At 35.2% G+C, this 22508-nt stretch overlaps 1 protein-coding gene across 2 annotated transcripts in view; it reads right to left on the bottom strand.

Annotated features, from left to right (window-relative positions):
- Positions 1 to 22508, bottom strand: part of LRBA (LPS responsive beige-like anchor protein) — a 363130-nt gene that overhangs the window by 232668 nt on the left and 107954 nt on the right. For both annotated transcript variants that reach the window (XM_021541470.3, XM_077783018.1), the window contains 2 exons: positions 12317 to 12381; positions 1441 to 1549 (listed from right to left, as the gene is read on the bottom strand). In XM_021541470.3, the coding sequence (XP_021397145.2) occupies positions 1441 to 1549; positions 12317 to 12381 (174 nt within the window). The remainder of the gene's footprint in view (positions 1 to 1440; positions 1550 to 12316; positions 12382 to 22508) is intronic.

The following is a 22508-nucleotide window of genomic DNA, read 5'->3' on the forward strand; positions in this document are numbered from 1 at the left end:
ACTGCAGAACGCAGACCTATATTAAAAATGTAAGTTGATGCTCTGTTTAAATTTCTTCCAGACACCATAAAAGGTATCTTGAGGCTGAACTAGGGCTAAGAGTGCAGCTGTCACTGAACAAATGTATTCACAGAGAGCCTGTATTTATACGACAGAATCCTTCATTTCTCTCACATTTCCTACAAACACACCCCACACCCCCTTCTTTGCAAATAGTTTGCATCTGAAGGGAAAAAGTGGGCTGCTCATCTAATCAATAACACCATGTCGTGCATGGAGCTTCTGCATAAATCCAAAGTAAAAGATGTCAAGCATGTCCCAGTCCAATGATTATCAAGCAATGGAGCAAAAGGATGCACTTTTCATCTCCACAGGACTGTCGCCAAACCCTTGATGTAATAAATGAAACATGCCTGCTATTTCACCACTGCAGAACAGTACTGTAGATACCTTCCAACATCTCTGTTTGCAGGAGGGGGTAACTAGCTCTAGATGAAGTGCAGATATGTTATTAGACAACGCACAGCTTGAATCCCAGGGCCAACACAGATGACATTTAGAACATAAGCACTGTCTAATACAAATATGCTTTCATCTTTGGGAAGTATTTTTTCAGCTAAAGATTTAAGAGGAAAACAGTTTAGAAATGCGTTAAGCACAAATGTGCCTTCAATCTCTTAATGCTTCATTTTAAAAACAAAACCACAAGTAATATCACATGTCAGAAGAAAGACAAAGTACTCTTTAAGTGGAATATTAGTGAATTGAGAGAGATTTAGCTTCATTTTCATTTGCCCAATAAATAAAGCAAGGCAAAGCTAATATATAATGTAACCAAGACCCTAAATTTGAGGTATGACCAAAGTGACTCAGAAAACAGGCTTTGTATTTTTGTTTTTACAAAAGCTTGTATTTCACTTTTGATTCCCTTAAGCGGGGTGAAAATATGAAAACAAAACTAAACCACACTGAGACATGTAAAACATAGGGAGAATGGGTTTAGAGAGGGATTAGCTAAATAGCAGATGATACAAAATGATAAAAGAAAGTAATTTCTCATTTTGCACTTCACAGCCTGTTACCACTTACCTTTAGCAAAGTGGTTTTTCTCAGACCTGTATCTTGACTGTGATGCTAAGCAGCTTTAACACATACAGTGATATTTGCTAAATGGAAAAGAGCAGCATTGGTATGATAAAATTCTTTCTCCTACAATCTATGGCGTGCATATTTCAACAAGTTCTGAGCTGCTCTGCTCAGCCTGTTTTTCCATCAAAGTCAGCAGCAAACTTATCAAATCACCCTATGACTGCAAAGCACGTTTCAGAGTGGAATCTCCTGAAGCCTGCAAAGCCCGTATCACAGCCTGGAATCCTTAAACACAGTGGGATGGTTATGCTTTTGTGTTTTGCTTTTTTTAAAGAAGATTTCCTTTCTTACCTCAAATTCAGCATGGCGGTTAATATCCTCTGCCCTCTGTCTGCTCAGGATAAATTCTGCTTCATTAGCCACTCGTACCAGATGCTCCTTCATGGTTTGACTCAGCAGCCTGAGGACAGAGAAGATTTAGGAACTGTTTTAAGAGAATGAAGTCCAGAAATAAAAATCTGGAAATACAGTATATACATACAAATATGTTGGGCTCTTATAACTGACTTTATTGCGCTAAGAAAACAGTATACATAAGGTTGGAGGGTAATCTCTGGCAACTAGTAAAATAGGATTTCTACAGTAAACCAAAGTAAATATTAAACAAAATGTAAACACTCCAGACAGTCATTTGTTTTAACTGAAATAGAGACATATAAAAAAAATATCTTTCACATCCACCACCATATAAAGTAAGCAGTCTTTGCAATTAAACATCCACAGTTAAGCTTCTAACATAACTGATGTAAAATCTAAATTTAAAGAAATGCAATGCAATACAGTTTTTCTTCCAAATGCAAGATTTAAATTTTACAGTAAGTATACATTTAAGTAATATTTTCAGGATTATAAAACATTCTCAGTCTCACAAATGAAATGCTAAGATATACTTTGTTACAGGTTATGTACAGAATAAAGCTGTAATTCAAACTGAGATTTCTGAGGCCTTCATAAACCCTGAGTTTATGAATGGCAGCAGAGCTGACAGATTGAATTACAACCCAATTATTCTCTGAGTTCACATATTGTTACTAAAAACATTTCCTTTTTAATTAGTTACATAGGGATTCATAAAGTTGAAACTGGCTATACACGAGTCACACCATTTTAGAAGGTGCATATTTCCACAGATCACTCTAAGATATACCAGATAAATCCATGACATGCTCTACTGATTAATTCTTTAAAATATCTATTATTAAATCTTTTTTTTTTGTAAGGTTTCCAGTTGTAAAAAAAAGAGTAGCAGAATGTAAAATCATTTGCATTCCTTGCACATGAAAACTAAAGTACATTTCAACAAGTTCAGAGTGTATTGAAAGACTTTCTTTACAACCACAGGATTTATTATGCAGGATGTCTTCTAATGCATCCAGTGTTAATTTTCACCCCAATAACTTATTTATCTGAAACAAGGATCCACCTGTCTCTTACTGTATGTTTGAAAGAGTGCTTTGCTGTCTCTTTTCTTCTGCTTTCAGAATTCCATACTTGCAGAAGACTTGCAGGTCACATGCCCGCAAGGCAGAACAACACCTGAATCTCTTTGTTCACTCTCATTCCAGAAAACTGCACCACAGCAGCCACATGAGGCCAGGAGCTCAGAAACCAGCAAAGTTGGTGGATTAGTCTCTCCCCATGGATGAAGTCTTGAAACAAGAAATATGCATAATTCACTGTTTGAGACGTGACTTTACCTTCTGTTTGGGGAGGCTTGTACAAAAGCCACTAGTTTGAAACCACATAGCAATTCCTTTTTGTTTTTCCTATTTTTACTCCCTGTTAGAATAGATGTAGCTGTTGAGCAAACAAACACACAATTCTGCCAATTTATCTGTATGCATTAGTGACAAACCAGCAACAAGGAACTGTATAAGCAATTGCATAGTCTGGGCAGATTCCAAGCATTTGACTCTCTCTCCATGATCTCCAGTAGCACATTCAAATCTGACACATAAGAATTTAAATAAACTCTTTTTTATTGAACTAAGGACTGTTCAAAAAATTAAGGGGATCCCAAATGCTCACATACTATGATATCATGTATTACAAGTTTCATGTAACACAGATGGACAGTATTCCATTATTTTCCCTGAGTTTGTCAATACCAGTATCTTCTGCTAGTTTGATCAGATTTTGAAAAGTACCAGCTGTCCTCTAAAAGGTCTACTTTTAATCCAACACTAATTATACACTCTGAGTCCCACTTTTCTTTCATCTGTTTATGAAATAACCCTATATAACAATTGTCTTTACAACATGGTTTTCCTTTTTATCTAGCAAACATGGTAGATAACTGGTTAGTAAGCAGCCCAGCATCTGCTATGCATGTCCAGAAAACACAGATGCGTTCCAAACAAAGCACATAGGAACAATGTTCTCCAAACAGACCAGAAATGTACCTAATGAAAACAAATACACTTCAAGTTCCAGAAGAGCTTTGTCTCCTATGGATCAGTTGTTTCTTCTGTCACCTCCAACTCTCCTTACTAATCCCACACACTTTCCTCACTTTCTCTATGATACTCCGCACAGAAGTAGACCAGGTAGATGAAACTAAGACATTTTTCTTTTTTTTTTTCTTTTTTTATCTTTTTTTTTATATTCAAGAAAATTAAATTTTAATCTTCCTTTTCAGTTCAACCTTTTCCAAACACTGCATATGCTTGGATTAGCCTTCTTACAACAAACAATTCAAGCTGCATTATCATCTAGGGCAGTGTGGAGTTCCTTTATGAAATAAACAGTGTCCATATACATAGCATACCACTCAGATTTCTATTTTGAATTTACCACTTAAATATGGAACTTTGTAAAATAAATATATGTATATCCTTACATAAATGTAATTATGGCACGATATAAGCTATCATTAAAAATCAAAGGCAAATATGAGCTCACAGCACCTGTATCAATGAACACACCTCTGCTTATATGTTTAAAATGAAGTTTTAATCACCTTCTAAAGACCAATTTTTGGAACCTTGGCAGTTGCTAGTTATCCTTCTAAGGAAAACAAAGTGTTGAACAGAAATTTGTTAACTGTAGCTCACTGCTGTCAATAAAACAACTGTTCCTATGTGAGCAGACCACTGCTAAGGCAAGGACAGAATTCTGATTCTTGCTGAAGAATTAGCTCAACTCCAGACTACACACAACACATTTTGTACATGTGGGAGAGCCTATAAACTTAATTACCTAGATCAGGTAACTTGGAGAAAAAAAGGCTTACTTCTTAAGAAAAAAAAAAGTCTAGAAACATCTGATTCTCCTCACTAAGACAGTAAGTGGTACTTCATGGATTTAAAGGCTCATGATGATCGTTGCTGGTTCCTGCTCTGGCCGTCCACACAAACTGATCATGAATGGCTTCCTGAAAACAATTTCATTTACCCCACCAAGTCTGTAACTCCTGTTTGCATTACAGGAGAGCTTCCAGAAAAATGCTTTTTTCTTTTTTTTTTTTTTTTTTAAGTCTTGAAGCTTATAGAATCATAAATTGGTTTCAATTAGAAGGGACCTTAAGGGCCATTTCCAACCCCATGCCATGGGCAGGGACACCTTCCACTAGACCATGTTGCTCAGAACCCCATGCAGCCTGGCCTTGAACACTTCCAGGGATGTGTCATCCACAGCTGCTCTGTGTCAGACCAAAAAGATATTTTATACCTTATTCTCCCATAAAGCAGTTTTATAGAAAGGCAATTACTGTCTATTAAAACAAAGAAAAAACAAAAAACAAAAAACAAAAAACAAAAAACCAAACAAAAAAAACCACACACAAACAAAAATTCCCTAACCATTTCTGTGCTTTTATCCTGCTTTTTTGTTTGTTTGTTTTTTGTTTTGTTTTGGTTTGGTTTTTTTTTTTTTTTTTTTTTTTTTTTTTTTCCCCAGCAGCTAGATTATATTAGTTCTTTTCTGGTTAAATAAAAATTTCATCTAAAACACATTAAATACTTTTTTTTACAGAAAAATGACAGGTTTTCCTCTCTTTGAGTACATAGACAAATTGAATTTTTTGTCTTTTTCAAAGTATGCACACCCAAGCTTAAAGATAATCTCAAGTCTAATAATTTCCTTCTTGCTGATGCTTCATAATCCCTGTATCAAGGTCCACAGATCATGCTTGCCCTATATTACCTCATATATCTGCTGATTTTTTCAGTACTATTAAACACCAAAATGGTGTTGAAAGTGCTGATTTACACTCCACCTTCCTCATAGATTCTCTTCTCATTTGTTCTTATTTATGACATGCTATTGAATTATTATTTTCCTGATCTTAATACAAGAAGAATGCGGATGGAGTGTGGATGGACATATTTTGTAGATGTTAGACATGATTATTTATGACTGGAAAGACTCTGGATACTGGGGGTACTCTTCTGTTAGCAGTACACACCAGATTCAAGATTTCAGACAAACTTTTCTTCCCAAGCACTTTTTTTCCAGACTGAAATGTTTTAAAACACGTGCTTAATTTTGAAAAGATGAGCAGTCTAGTAAAAACAAGCAAGGGGATGGATTCCATGCTGGAAGTTAAATATATACTTGCATATTTTGCTGGGTCAGGAATGAAGTGCTAAACCACTGAGAGAAGGAGTTCCAGCCAAATATATGAGATAGAGTGATTCATTGTTATGCTGGAAAACTATGAGACACAGAACTAAGTCTTCCTCTGATTTCTGGCTGCTGAATGCTTAGATTAACAAGTGAAAAAGTCAAGCTTCTCCTTAGAACAAGCAAAAATTAAGAGGTACATGAGGCAAAAAAATAAACAGAAAATTACATGCAAAGCAAAAGCAAGTAAGAGATTGACAAATAGAATTACTGGTGTCTAACAATTATCAGTTTTAGTCAAAGTATGGAAAAAGCTTCTTAGGTGGCACTGACAACATTTAGGCACCAATCTTTCTATCACAAAGTACTGCAGGGAGAGACAGTTAGTTCCAGGTGCTCCACAACAGAGAAGTCTTAGACAGTCAAGTAAGGTAACCTCTCCTACTTGCACTCCTTCCTCATAAACCTAGCATGTAGGAGATTCTCTGACTTCAAAAGGAGATATGTTCTCCATGGATATACATGGACTTCTATGGGATCTGCCTGCTCAATGTGCTAATTAGTGAAATTACTGTTGCAAGGGCATTTTACAATTGCTTTGCGGAACACAGATACTTAACATATATTCTACCGAATTCTCAAAAAATATAGTTAGGCCTTTAAAATCTTAAAGACTGAAGTTTCAACCAATTTATTGACTTAAAATAGGAGAAAAAAACCCACAAACAAACAAACAAAACAAAACAAAACACGGGGGGAAACAAAGCACCCCAAAGCTGTGCAGATTCGCCAAAATGCTGACTTGGACACACATTAGCATTAAATGAAATAGATCTTTGAAAAGGCAGTTGAGGGAAAATCCAGTATTTTCTATCTAGGAGTACCTCTTAGGACATGGCAGAGCCCATCGAAAACTGTTGTGTTCACATTTTAGGGACACTACATAGTATCATTGGAGATGATTTCTGAAAATGTCCCATCAGATGGTAAAAGTACAGTACATGTATGCACACAATACAGCACAGATACCTTCTTGTTACTCTTGCAATAATTATTTTTTTTAAAAGCAGATGTTATAAAAAAATTTCTATAGTAAAAAAACCACTTCAGAACTCCCAGGCACTCAAAAGTGGTTTATGAACTTCTTTTTTCATAGACCCAGAAAATTAATTATGTATTCTCACAAACAAAACCTACCTTTGCCACATACATACCCTTCAAAACTCAGTGAAATAAATAATTGTTTCAAAAATGGTTGTGTACACCACCATATATCTTAGTGCACATATATGCACACAAAAAAATTAGGTAGTATCAAGAACCCCACCCAGGTCAACTTATCTGGCTCTGAAACACATCCAGGCTAGAATTCCTAATTTTCAGCACATTTAAAATGCTGTTTTAAGTCTAGCCTAGTGATCTTATGTATTCAAATTCATGCATTAATAAAGTTGCTTTTTCTTTTATTTTAAATAAACCAAAACAATAACATCAAGACTCAGAAAATAAATCATCAAAAGTCGCTTTTACAAAACATACTACTTAAACAGAAAGGGTTGTTAAAAATCAAAAAGCAAGGAAATGTGGAAAACATGTCTTTTTTTCTTACAAAACAAGACTGAGGCACAGGTTCTATGTCATCAGAATCTCAGGACAAGGAGGCTGTAGCATGGAGAGCAGACTGGCAGTAATCAATTCTACTTTGGAACAGACTGCATTTATCACTTTTCTCCAGAGCCTTTTTTTGGTCAATTATGCACAAACTCTGTCAGTTATCATCCATTTTTTCATTAATAGCTGTATTTTTCTAAGTGTTTTTCCATCACAGTAGCTGCTCCTATGGCAACACAACCCTCCAACATTCATTCCTTGAGAGTGACCACAGCATTGCGAGTGAGAGACAATTGAATGGGGCAGCCTACATCTGTCCCCTGTTTTCCATTCAGAAAGCATCCAAGTAATTGGCCAGCCAGCTTGACAGCCAAGTATTTCAATATTAAAAATATTTGCATCCATGATCAGTCAAAAGCAATACAAACAACTTAAGACAAGGAACAGCAGGTGACATATGTTTAAATTTTGTTAGTACAGTTCTTAAATTCCTCCCCACCCCCCTCAGCTATAGAAATATAGATGATTACAGCATTCCAGATTTTATACTATTAGATCTTATGTATTGAGAGCATAAAATACCATTTGCATTTGGTTGTTTCTGGAGAGGTTTGGGACTTTTTTTTGGTTGATTGATAGAGTTTTTGCTTTCTAAGGATGTTAAATTTGCATTCTGTTTGCCTTCCTTCTTCCCCCTAGAAATTTTGAATTAATTGTATAATTAAATATTTTTAATAGAAGGCTATAGTGTCTCAAAAATAATAATTTTAAATCCAAGGGAGCACAAAATCCCTTGCAAGATTCTTTTGAAAAAAAAAAAAAAAAGCTGTTTTCAACTACACTGAAAGACACATTAGAAAAAGCTCTGATACAGAAGGGAGAATTTTGATTAGAATTCATTCCTCATTAGACAACAAAGAACAGGGCAATAAGAAAAGCTACAGAAAAGCAAACATGGACACACTTATGAATTATTACGTTTTGGGTTGCTTTGTTTGAATAAGCATTGAAAAAGCAAAGGTAAGGAGAGGAAATTACACAAGGATTCTGCTAGTTTTAACCAAACATTTTGGGACTTTTTTTAGTGACTATTAATTTGCAAGTGTATAAAAATGCAAGCATAGAACATTTTTCTATAATTCTTCAGATGGCCAAGAAAACTGTGCTTGAGAATATTAAAATCAAGCATCTCCAAGAGTCTCTTCAACTGAAAATTGGAAAGAATAATTGCTGCAAGCATGCTTAGGAGACTGATCCCTCAACCCCTGCCATGCCAAACCCATTATCACCCCAAAGGGGATAATAACTGTCATGCCTGGTCTCAAGCTCGAGTACGTTTGTTAGTGCCCTGACTGATACAGAAAACAAGATCCAGCATAAGAGATGCTTCACACTAAAGTGTGCTAATGAATCACAGCAACAGCAGAGGGTTTTAACCTTCACACAGGACAGGAGCTGCTTGCTAACTAGTCAGCTACAGGAAATTAGGTTCTAGCAAAAGAGGCATTTGTACATGCAAGGAAATAAAACAAAGCTGAGCTTGTTTTAGTTCATAAACAATAGCTTCACCATCTTGTGCATAAGGTGGAAGCATTATTAGTTCCAGGGTACAAAAAGGGAATCCATCTTGGCACCAGACTGTCCCCAGAGGAGAAGGGCTGGCCATGGCAGTGAACTAGATCCCACCTAAAGGATGATTCTGGTGAACAAATTTCCTCATCAGTAAGTTCTCAGGTTCAGGCTCCAAAACAGACACTCCATAAAAGGAGGACACAAAGGTGAAAGGCAAGCACAAAGAATCGAATCTAGACTGACAGAAGATCAGCAGGCTAAGGAAAACATTTCACAACCTATCCTTCTGCTGCACAGATGGCTCAGTATCTGGAGGAGCCGTGGATACAGGCACCTTTTCAACAAGGTTTCAAAGAGCATTAATAGTGTTCCCAGACACTACAATAACAGAGAACAACACTTACTATTTTTTATTAAAACCAGATTAATGTTAAACATAGCAATATACTGAAATTTATGTATCTTTCACTGCACAGAAAGAGGTTATTCTTCAATACCTGCTCCTTTACCTTACATTCTATAGCTTCCTGGATTTCTATGCTGGCTTTTTCTTTTCACTATGCTTGTAACCTGGACTTCAGGACTTCAGTTGTGTATTTCAGTTTAAGGCAACATTACAGTTCTGTGCTTCCACACATCAGCCTCCTGTTCAGAGATTTTCTTTCAGTTCAAGATTCAAAATTTCACTGGGCACAAACTAATCAATTCTGCTCTACACATGAAGTGAGTGTGATCTACATGGAAAGGCAGGGAGCATCTTTTCTGTGGAACACCTTAGTTACTTATGAACATGAAGAAATTCAGAACCAACACATTCCAAATGCAGCACACACGCTGCAGATCTTACAAGTCCCAGAGGCAAACTTTCTGCACATATCTCTGTCCAGGGAATCCCAGCCAAAACATGGCAAGCCTAAATCCAAAACTTCCAACAGCTGTGAGAGAGAGAGGTACATTCATACCTTTCACATAAAAGGAAGAAATACATTTGAAAGCAAGTAGAAGAGAGATTTACATATCCCCTTTTAGACTTCTTCCAGAAAGATTTTTCAGTTATCTTATTTGCCCAATTAAAAAAAAAAATCAAAACAAAACAAAAACCAGTACAACACACCACAAGCTGGAATATCCTATAGCTTCATCCAAAAAATCTAATAAACACTGGGAATAAAACTCTGGTTTACAAAGATTATAGGATGACCAAATTCCCCCCACCAAGGCAGCAGACAATAGCAATTCTGTGATTCCATATATACTAGGCAATTCTTCCAGTCCTTGATTTTATTTATTGAAACTTTCTCTCATGGTGCCCTGCAGACATCCTTCCCTATGTGCTGAACCAGTTCTGCCCTTTCTACAGCTACTTTGGCATATTTTCTTATGCACTTTTAGAAACAACTTAAATTCAGCTTTTATTATATAATTATGCAGCTAAAGTCTAAATCAGTATCGTTCAGATATTTTCTTAAGTTTCAATTAAAAGACTTCAGCTTTTGGAGTTTCTAAGGCTATAATGCTATGCCAAAAAATATACCAAAATAGCAAATAGAATAAAATACAAGGTCTGAGATGTTTTAGTCCAAGTGTTAGCATATGTGCAAGAAAAATAATGTGCAAATTGCGTAAAGAGAAGGAAAGAGGAGCTCTGCAGTCCTGGAATAGAGTTCCTATCATTTGAGGTATAATAGTTTCATTTTCGTAAATGCTGAAAAGCCACAAAGCACTGCAATTCAGCAGTAACTATAAAGGCTCCTATAAACAGAAATGGAGGAAAATGGAGGCAGATAAAAGGAGCCATTTTTAAGAAATTAATCCCTTCTCCTCTTCACCATTATGCTCCCACTTAAAAAAAAAAAAATCTAAAAGAAAACCCAACTCTGCTACACATCAGAAATGAAATGAAGTAACAATTACACAGACATTTTCTGCTAACCAAAACCACACTTCCTAGTCTTCAAGGGATCATTTGTCGCTGAGACAACCACTTTGGCTCAGGCTAGACTCCAGGTTATTGATGTTGTTTATGGAGGTGGGGGAGCGATTCCATCTGTCTGTGATGGGCACTGCATGTTTTGAAGAGAAAATAGTCAATTCCAAACAGTTTACTGATAGAAAGCTTGACCTGGATGAGCTGAATAGCTACTGGGTGACTGCCATGCACAGCTCAGTCTCAGCAACTGATTTGTCCATGATAATCATCTTACACAGATGAACCTTATATTGTGGTTTACATGTGTGTGGGATCTCTATGTTATCTATGCTAATAAAACATTAATCAAGGGCCAAATTTATAGCAGGCATTTTGTAAGTAAGGTCAAGACAGGTCAGCCTCACATAATAGGAAACAACTATAGGCTAGATCTTAACACTGTAACTGAACACCCTTGTTACTTTACCTTGGCCCTTGGGATCAAGACTAGTAGCAAAATGTTTTTCCTGCCTCAGAATGGTGTTTTGCCTACCATAAACTGAAATGCAGCCATTAAAACACATTAAAATGGTCATTATTTTTATGCATCTTGAGAACATCTACATCTTAAGAAAAAAAAAAATCTCAAATAGCCATTTCCCCATTCCTACAATGCTAAAAAGATATTTATATAGCATATTAATTTAAGTGATAAATTATTACAGTTTTAGTTAGATAGCTGTCCTAATCACGTAAAATTTATTTTCTATTTGGATTCTTACTAGCTGAAGTTACTCACAGAAGTTACACTTGAATAAATGGCATTTCTTATAATACACCATAGCTAACTCATTAAGACATCTTGAAGAAAATCCTTTAGAAAAAAAGTAAATACTGCTCTTAGTCTGCCTAAACAATCAATTCAATATTAATGAATAAAATATTGATGGTTCTGAACACTGACTACAAGTCAAAGAGCATGGCCTCATCACCTGCTCTGTCATTTTCTATAAGTTCCAATAATATACATATAAAGTTATGGATAGAACATTAAACTAATTGGTTTAAGAGGGTTTTTTCCTTAGAGGGACTCTTCTCCTTACTAGTTTAAGAAATAGATCAGAAATAAATGAGCAAACTAGAATCTAATTTTTGAAACAGAGGCTTATCTCACAATTCCTAGCAGTAATGTATTTTAAATATCAATTCCCTTTCTCAAGAGATTAGCTGAATACAAATTATAGTTTCAACATTAACCAGTACACAAGGACAGGAAGAAAGAAAATCCATGACACACAGATAAGCAAAGTATTTAATGAAACTAAAGAACATTAAAATTCTGCAAAATCCCATATTCAGAATTAGAACTGAACCAAAGTACTAAAGAATATGAAACAATGCTCGTAAAGAAAATTACACAAAAAAGAAGAAATAAAATTATTTTTAAAAAGTTTCAAGGCACAGATCTCCCTGAAGGCTAAGGCAGAGGTGCTATCAAGTATTGTAACTTACCTTCCTTCATTGACAAGCTCAATAAAGGCCAGGCCAGCATTCTTCTGTATAGAGTTTTGCCACTCCTGGGTAAAGACAAAACAGAAGAGAAAACTAACTGTATAAAAACAAAACTTGGAAGAGGCATTTTCAGAGACAAATCATACACTTTGTTTTCCAATTGCAACTTACAGCACCATCAGCAAACACACAAAGCTTTAATTGTGTGCAGATCAGGAAGCAATGAATGCCAGCATGAAGGAACAGGGCAGCATCATTTACTTAAGGTCATACTAAGAGAAGCAGAAAATCCAAAAACATCCCACAAAGGATTCCACCATTTTCTTTTGTTATGTCATGTAATAATCCTGAAATTGCTCTGGTTCATGGATGCCTTTTGCCTTTTTGAACCATGATAGTGCTAGAAACTGTTTCACACTAAGGCAAGGCTCATTCTTTAGACACAAATTTCTCTTGTAGCTTAAACCCTAGTAGGGATATTTCCTAATAATAATCCTCACTTCAGCATCACATAGTGATCCCTACTCATTAAAAAAAAAATCTGTTAACAATCCAAATACTGCACCATTAACACACTATGTTTTAAAAAAATGTATCATTTTTAACACACTGAAATTATGCTAATGGCAGATGAACATGCACTGCACATTCCTTAAATCCAGCTGAACCTTGAATTAAGCAAACTTCTACACCTCTTAAACATGTAGGTGGGTTTTGCCTGGGCCCCATAAGAGACACAGAGGAAAACAACCAACTCAGATGACCTAGCACTGGGGCTTGCTACCATAATTTGAAAGATTAGAAGAAAACAAAATCACTTAACAACACAGAAAGCAGATATTTTTAATCTTACGCCACATAGAAACAAGTTACCCTCGTTAAAAATTAGAGTAGCAAATGTGTGTATCTTATCTTTTTGGAAAAATGTAGAGGCAAATAGAACAGGATAAATACAACTCTTGATTTAAACTCTTCAAATCTTCTAACCTAATACAAAAGACTGATTCTGCAGCAGATAGTTAAGTTTCATGTGCTGTTCCACATCTTCATTGTTTTTTTACTCTTTGCTCTATGTGAAATAATAATCCTACTGATTATCTACATGACTACTTCTACTACTGTGGTTATTTAAAAAAAAAAATCTCATCAGCTCCGAGGCAGGGAAAAAGTTCAAAACAGGAAATATGTCCTAAACAAATTTCAGATTTCTGAATGTGGAAGGTTTTTAATACACAGTGTTGGGGTACATTTTTTGGTGCCCATTGTTGCAGAATTCCCTCTCAGTCAGTAAGACAAAGGTTTGATCAGACACACACTGAAACAACATTGTTATTTAAAACCTAAATCCTGTCCCTCTGCCTGCCCCACACCAAAAAAAAAAAAAAAAAAAAAAAAAAAGATTTCCAAATTTTCAATACAGGGGAGAAATTACAACTCTGATTTCTCAATCTCTTTTTCCAGGCCTAACACATGCTTATCATGTTTACCATGCTCATCATGTTTTAGCTGTAACAATGTATTACAATTAAAAGCAGAATAATTGGAACGTGTGATGTATCATTCATCACAAATTATAAATGTATTCTAGGGGAAAAAAAAAACTTTCATTTCTAATATTCTAAACAAAAGAGCATATACAAATAATCCTTCTAAGAGGTTTTAAATGTAGTATCAAGTTCTAAATATTTAGATTTATATAATGATAACTGAAACTATTCTTTTAGCTAAAGTGTGAGAAAATTCAAGAAAAACAAAGTATTTTTTTCTATTTATGACACTGTCCATCTGCTGTTCTGCTTTCTAAAGAGCTCACAACAATACTTGAAAATTTAATTGGTGAAGATGGAGGCTGCCAAAAGTGAAAAGAAAGGTGCATTTATCATTATACTTTTCAGCATTTTTCTCTCTACATCAGACATCATCAAAGAAGGTATTAGTCTAAACATTTTCATAAATCACAGCTGAACACACCCTAAAGCTTATTTTAATAGTTGAAAGAAAAGACTAATGGTCTTCATCTTTCATGATCCATTCAATATTTCCCCACAGTATATGTTCACTCTCAAACAATTACACTCAGTAGACATATTGCATTATTATATCAGCATCTTAGTTATCCATCTCCCAAAGGTATTAGGGAAAAAACACGTTAAAAGCTTCAAACTCAACCACTAATGCAACTAAATAACTACAAAACACATTTCAGCACTTTTCTGAGGAACGACTGATCAACTGAGTCGATAATTTCATACCTGTTCTAAGCTGTAGGTAATTGACCATCATTTCCCGTGGCTCTAAATGTTTAGTGACCAAGAGACATCATCTACTTCTAATGCTTTTGGTCACTGAACACTCAACAGTGAAGCAAGGGGAAAGCCAAGAAGCACTAGACACGATCACAGAAAACTCAAATGAAAAATCACCATGACAAGGACACAAATACAAAATCACATTTTATTCAAACATGTTGTCTGATAAGGAAATTTCCTAACTCGTCACTATTTCCTTAATAGAAATTATAAACAGCCTCATAAATACCCTAGGGAAGGACTAAAACCTTTTCCTGAAATGGTGCTGCAAACCTCATCTGAATTATAATTTTGTATGGAATAACATTCTACATTTCCTTTCTATACAGCACAACTCTGAAGTGAGCAAAAAATACATCCCAGTCCTCTACAGCTTTAATTTTACATCATCAACAAGTTTCATTAGCACAGTCTTACTGAGCACATGGGTCATTAAATGAAAACATTAAACAGTAGTGGTCTTAAACCCCTCCTTTCAGAAACTAATAATCTCCCTTGAGGTTGATATCATGACCTGTTGTCCTATTTGAGTAATGCTGGGCTTATTTAATCTATTTTACAGTGGAGTTTTTTAATTATTCTTAACTAAGGACCAGTTGTATGACAGCACCAAATTCTCTAACAAAACTCATAAATTACTACATCTACTTTTTTCTAGGAAATACCAAGATCAACAGCATGCATTAGACTATAATCAAAGACCAAAACATACAAAATACACAAGCTGGATAAGACTATAACCAGCAACAAGATTAGTGTAGCAAATAGTCTTTAGTACTTGGACATCCCATTTTATGTCATTGTGCCTAGATGTATATGTGTAGCTATCTCAGTCTTCAAATGCATTTAAAAGTCTTTCACACTATTTCATCCTCATATTTCCTTTCATAAAAACAAGGTACATCTCTAATCACATGGCATGATCAGGTAAGTGAAGTTCTTGAAAAATTTCTGCCTTGAGTTTGATTTTTTTGCATTTGTTATTGGCTTCCAGCTCATTCTGAGCATCCTTGTTCAGATCAAATACTTCAAGAACCTCTTATTTACCCAAAAAGCCTTTTCCTGCAAACAGTAGATAGCAGGAGCCACCTTCAAAACAAAGTATGCAGGTGGTTCTTTACACAATGTGTAAAGAATCTATCACCAAAACCATATAATGGTGATGAAAAGTTCAAAAGTATCAAGAGGAGACAGAATATTAGCTAAATACACAGAAACTGCATCCAATTCAGAGATACCCTGAGCAAAAGTTGCTGGAGAGTGGAAGAGTATCACATTTGTCCTGTTTTATTCTTTTTGAGCACCTCTTTGTGTCTATAGTTGGAAATATGAGAAGAAGTAAAGTGTAGGCTTTATCTAGCCCAATATAACCATTCCTAACTGTAATCACTCAAATAAATGCTATGAAAATTTTCATTTTTGTGGGTTTGAAATTTGAAATACATGCCTGTAGGCAGCAAATGGACATATCCCTCCTCAGGTGTACACCCTTAGTAAAGTAATATAATCATATAATCGTATTTTAAACAATTATGTCAGGGGTGTTGGATCTAGATGTGTTAAGCTCATTTTCAATTCAAACCATTCTACGACTCTCTTAATACTTCAAAACATACATTCTTCAAGGTATATACAAACATTTGCAAGACCAACCTATCAACTGATCTGATGGCTAAGCAATTAACCATCAATCTTGAACAGAATATTTAAAACACTTCCAATAGATGAAAACTGCTCTATATCTAACTATAACAATCTGTTCTGCTGCTCTCATTCATATATATATATATATATATATATATATATGCATGCTCCTAAAAAATTAATTTTTCACACAAACTTTAAAAAATCCACTTCTAAACAGTTTAACATATTCTACAATAAAGGATTATATCTAGCAATTATATACATACCCATCAGTAGGCAAAAAAGAGAAAATTCTTCATTAAACCATCCTTCCCATAAAGCTGGTGGAATTTTGATAATTTATTTTGGTTATGAAACAAAGGAGAAGGATGACTTTAGTACTGACAACTATGAATGGAGCACTAAGGAGCAGGGTGGGAAAATGTGTTAACATATGACTAAGAGACATATTATATCCTAGAGTAAAGGTCAAATCTGCATGAAAAACTTGTTCATAGAGAGATACACTAATCTTTAAGTGCCTAAAGTAAACTATCAAGAACTTTTCAGCAGTGTTTGCACTTGGTGTCAGCACTCTCTCAGCACCACATCCACTTCAGGCTTGAATGAACTCAGCAATAAAGAACATATAGTGAAAAGTAGATTATATCTCAGCTGGGTTCTTCCTAATTAAAAAAAGATATACTGCATGTTAAGCAGAATCTCTGCAAACATAAATTACTTTTAAAGGTTGAAGCATGCTTCAGTTATTTTAATCTATGAAACTCCATTGAAAAAAATTAAAAGCAACATGGACTTATGGGAAATCATATATAGAAACCATGCAGCAATTTAATATCAAAATTAGCACATGCCAAGTACTTACAAAAGAGGAACACTCTGCAAAGATGTGACACAAATTAATAGAAGAATAATGTGACAACACATTTGAAATAGTCATCCAGTATATATACAGACATACCGGTATGCTCAAATAAAATTTAAAAACCATAAGCAAGTAATGAAAGAACAGTCAGAAACTGGCTGATAAAAAAAAAATTTCAATAAATATTTTAATGGATGGCCCTTTCTCTACAGAACACCACTACTCTTGCTGAATCCTAAAACAAAGTGAGAACTTGCAAAAATATTTACTACTATCCTAAAAATTCAGAACCTCCTGTCACCCAAAAAACCTTATCAAACAGGCTTGGATTTACTGAAATTTAAACAAAGGCTTTTCTATGAAAGCTTTAACATGGCATCTATGTAACAAGCCAAGATACCCCACTAATCAATACAGAGGGTTTGATTTCAATAAGGGTGATAAAAGTTACTCTAACCCTGGCCAGCTACAAGCTCTCAACAGATGATCGTCATTAGGGCTCTATCGGGGTCCCACGTACTCGGGCTGTACAAATGTGTTCTATTAGTACATGGTCTGTCTGTTTGGCAACTCAAGACAAATGGCAGCTGCTGCCCTTCAAGGTCTGAAGTCAAGTCCTCTGGGAATCTGAAAGCCCAACTGGAAAAATCAAGGCCTGTTCATTAGAGACTGCTGCAGGGGAAACTCGCAAGGCTGCCATTAGAACTATATAAAAGAGCTAATTATTTTTATAAGACTTTTAAAACTATCAAGCACACCCAGTTATAATAAAAAGTATTTACTGCTGGCCTTCCATTAAAAAAGACATTGCTTTTTGTCAAAAAAATCTGCTGGTGACAGTACACAACTGAATTCTTTGTATTGAAAATTTTAATGAGTCTTCTAGGAGAAAGTTGTGTCAAAATTGACTAGATGAGAGAGTTCCTCAAGTGAAGGTATAACACCACGCCCACTAATGTGAGAAAATATCCCAAACACACTCATATCAAACTAATGAAACATACATAAAGGTGGGCTGAGATTGTGCATATGTGATTATCTATCCCTGAAAAATAGAAGGAATTCAAGAAACAAACATGTTCAGTGTTGCAAAGGTGTCTGAAAAGAAGAAACAAAATCCTTCTTTCAAATCTCTGCTGCTGAGGAACAGCCAAACATGCTGCAGTACATGTGTATTAATAAATCAGTCAGAATAGCACAGGACCCAATGTTATCAAATATTAAAATTAAGCAGAAAAATTAAAATTAACACTGTTTCCTCTGTTTTATCAAACACCAAAATAATAATGGTAACTCCTTTCATAAAATATACTCTGGAGAAAAGTTGATACATGACTTTTTTTTTTTTATTCATAACTACAAAATTCTTTACTATTTTAACTATGAAACCAAATGAAAGTTTCTGATATTGAAATATTTTCCCAGCTGCACAGCATGACAACACTGTGTTGAGTTCTAATGTTATAACAGATCACCGCTACAGAGTATTTATTACAAATCTTTTAGAAGTGCTATATGAAATTCATTAGTGTTCTTTAATCAATTCTTGGACCAACATGCACATAAGCTTCCGACAGCCTAATTCAAAAAAGCAATTACAACCCTAGTCCTCGTGTAAAAGGACGACAGAAAGAAGCTATGTGAAACCAGTTTAAAAGAATGAAAATGTAAAGAAAACAGATTAGGAATGATTTATATCAATGCCTAGTGCTGAAGTTAATTACAACTAACCCAATAAAATAGTGGCTTTATTATTGTACAGCAAGTAATAACCTTAGACGCAAAAACCAGAACTCTTTGCTGACTTTTGCATGCTCAATTCCACAGCACACTACATTAAGAATTAAAGAAGTAGTAAATAAGCCATACAGAAACAGCAGGTTTTTAACTAAAAGCAGAAGACGCCCCTGCTGTTTAACCATGTGGGTTATTCCATGTAAACAGAGCTTCCTATAAACTAGTATTATGTTGTTAGTGGTAAATGCCTAAAACTATAATGCGAGTTTAATTTCAATACCTAAAAGAGTTCAAGTCACAGTAAACTTTTATAGATTCTGAGAATAAATTCTACACATGTAAAGCTGGAGTTACATACTTAAGTACTAGATTCTTCAGTAAAAATACCACAGAAAAAACTGTCAGCTTGTCAGACAATGCCGTTTGTGCTATGAGATTACTCTCCAAGTGACAACTGTAGCCTTCTCTACAAAGGACAAATCTATCCTAAAAAAATACATTGTTATGAAATATATGCTATATAAAATGTTACAGCATATACAATCTTTAAAAACTGTACACAGACAAAAATCTTGAGATAGGTTGCATTTGACATAATTTATGGTGACACCAAATATTCTCAAAATAGCAATAAAACTTTAACTTAATCCAAAATTCATACAAAATTATAAAAATATCACTGCATAAATAAAATTATATCAGTAATAATTTTCACAGCATAAAAGCTGCATATCTTTTTTTGTATCTAGTTTCAAAGAAGTATGAAAAACTGGGGAAAAAACTGAATGAGTGGATTGCTGTTTTCAGGTCCCCAGTTTCTGATGGAGGATGCAATTTCCCCAGGCAGCTTTTCCCTTTCCCTCTCCCACTAGCAGGCTGTTGCCATGACGCCCCATGAAACCAAATTAGGGGTCAGGTTTGAGTTCATCTAGCAGCAAACCTTCTCCACCGCAGTTTCCTCTCCAGGTTCTTTAACCATTGACTATTTTCAATGCCAAGATGAAAGATTAGCTTCAAAAAGAATACAAACAGGAATCTTAAAAATTAATTGAGAAATCCGAGTACCAAGCAGTTCTGGGGAAGCACAAAACTCTTAAGTCAAAAGAAATGAGTCAGAAAAACAGACATGAGGAAAAGTGACAACATAAGATGAACAAAAGGAAAAGATCCAAATAATTAAGTTGCAGTGCCAGCATCATTTTCATGAACTAAGGCAAACAAAATGAAGAATAGCAGGAACATAACACAACTGACCCTTGATTTCAGTGGTTTTTTATTTAACTGTGATTGTAATTTGAGATTCTGTAAAACCACTGAACAGGAAGGAAAATGCCTTTCAAGGTAGACTACAAATTATAAAAACAAGAAAATCACAGTAAACTCAGTGCTGCACAGCAGCACCAGTAGTGCTAGACTGATCCCACTGATAGAAACATTCATCATCACCATCAAATAGCAGCAACCTTCCTGCTCAATGTTCTTAGCTTTAAATAAATAAATTTAATAAAGAAATATGACATGTTTTGGAACCATAAGCACCTTTCTACGCCATGGGGGTTGGAACTAAATGATCTTTAAGAATCCTTCCAACCCAAACATTCTATGATTCCATGATTCTGGTATCACTCTTTTCCCCAAATGTAGTTTGGTTTCTATTTAAACTCTCATAATGAATGTATGCACATGATAAACATGATTCTTGCTATCATTGTACCTTTGAGGGAATGAAACTCAAGTATCTAAACCAATCCCACCCCTTCACTCATAACACAGGATGTTCGAACCTGTCCCTTGATATTCCCATAGGCAATCCTATCCTAATGCAGATCTTTTCTTAAAAGATTTAGAGAAGATAGAGCTAAATAAATTTTTTTAAAAGGCAGAAAAACTAATATCTCTCACATTACACTCTACTTGCATACTCTGTTCCCTTTCTCATCCTACATCTGTTGTGTTTATTTACACTAAAATATAATATACATAAAACATGATGCAACAAAAGTCTCTATTGTCATCTGTCACTATCATAAACATGATAAATAATTTTCTACTCCTTTCACTGCAAATCCTCACCTGCACTCACCAAGCAGATATACTAAAAGAAAAATATTGGTTTCACATAGAGATAAATGTCTGCAGAATTACTCAAAGAGCACTGGAAAAACCAACTGTTTCTTCTGAATCGAAATTGACTCTGAGCTAGGCTCTAACACCTAATAGACCTCAATATCATGATTGCTGAATAATCTGAAATATGAGTTTTTATCCCTTAAGTTATCACAAAATACTTATGGAAAAAATAGTGCATTGCCAACAATCCTTGATGAGACAAATGTTTTTCTAGTTGCAGAAATAGGCAAAAAGCAGAGATGCACATAAATAAGAGTGCAAGTCAGACAACAAACTGAACAGCACCACTACACAAAGTTTCTCTGGGTAGAACTTCCAGTAAATAGCACAGCTCCCCAAATCCCGAGTTCCCCAAGCAGTTCTTCCCAGAAACAGAGACAAATTATTTGGTTTATTAACACAAACAAAAAAGTTCCCATATTTGTAATTAGTCTTATATCAGCAAGAAGCGTTGCTGCTCAGTGAACTTTCCATAATCTCCTACCCCTCCCCTGCACTAACCCTCTTTCCATAGTCTCAAATTAAACAGACTGGCTGTAAAGCAGCAGGGTGTCAAATTAAAGCACACTTTCTTTTCAGAGGTCTCCACACTTCGCGGCTGACTTCCTGTCAGGAAGAGTTCCATTTCAGTGCAGAGCCCCACCAGCAGGGAGCTCACAGAATTAAGTGCCAGTTGATATTACTTTGTTTTGCATTTACCACCCCTGAGAATATTGTTCAAAGATCTAGTTATAAAGTCAGCATGGTATCATCCTTCTGACTAGACTGCCAAGCCACAGGGTGTGCTCTTGCTGCACAAAATTCACCTTAAATGGTGGTGTTTTTTTAAGTCCTAGTGTGCTGGTGAAGCAACAGGATCCCTTTTTTCTTCAGAAAAGTCTTGCTTCTATAGTTAAATTATGTTCCTTCAGTTTTGAACATCTGCAGCACTGTACATTAATGGAAATTAAGCTGTCTTGTTCCCCTATCCCGCTCCCAAGATTCACATTTACATTAGACAATCCACTCTCCTCCCTAGACATAAAAACATACATTAATCAATCAAACTCTCAGCAACATAGCTTTAAGGGCTAATATTTCTAGCTGTAAAGGGTGTGTTTTCCATTAAACTCACACCAACACCATGTCCTGAATTTCTTAGCAAATGCAAATAATTTTTAACTCATGAGTTTTTCTTCATATGAGCTTGCAATATATGAGAAGTCTATAGAACCACAAAAGATTGTACTTCAAAAAAAGAAAATCAGGGAGAAAAAATCCTCACTTTTGCCAAAGAATTCTGTTTTAGTAAGAGCAACTTAGAAAAGTTCATCTCTCTGCACTCCAGTTTGGCAAACTGTTTCAAAGAATTATTTTGTGGTTTGTATCCCTATCTTTTATCCATTTCTCTACTAAAAGCCTGCAAGCGTGTTGAATCCTCCAACTGCAATTCCAAGAAACACTGCTTCACATCACTCCAAACAAAAATGTCACGGCTTTACTACACCTACTTGTATCTCTCTAT

Source organism: Lonchura striata, chromosome 4 (genome assembly GCF_046129695.1).
Source record: "Lonchura striata isolate bLonStr1 chromosome 4, bLonStr1.mat, whole genome shotgun sequence".
Classification (NCBI taxonomy): domain Eukaryota; kingdom Metazoa; phylum Chordata; class Aves; order Passeriformes; family Estrildidae; genus Lonchura; species Lonchura striata.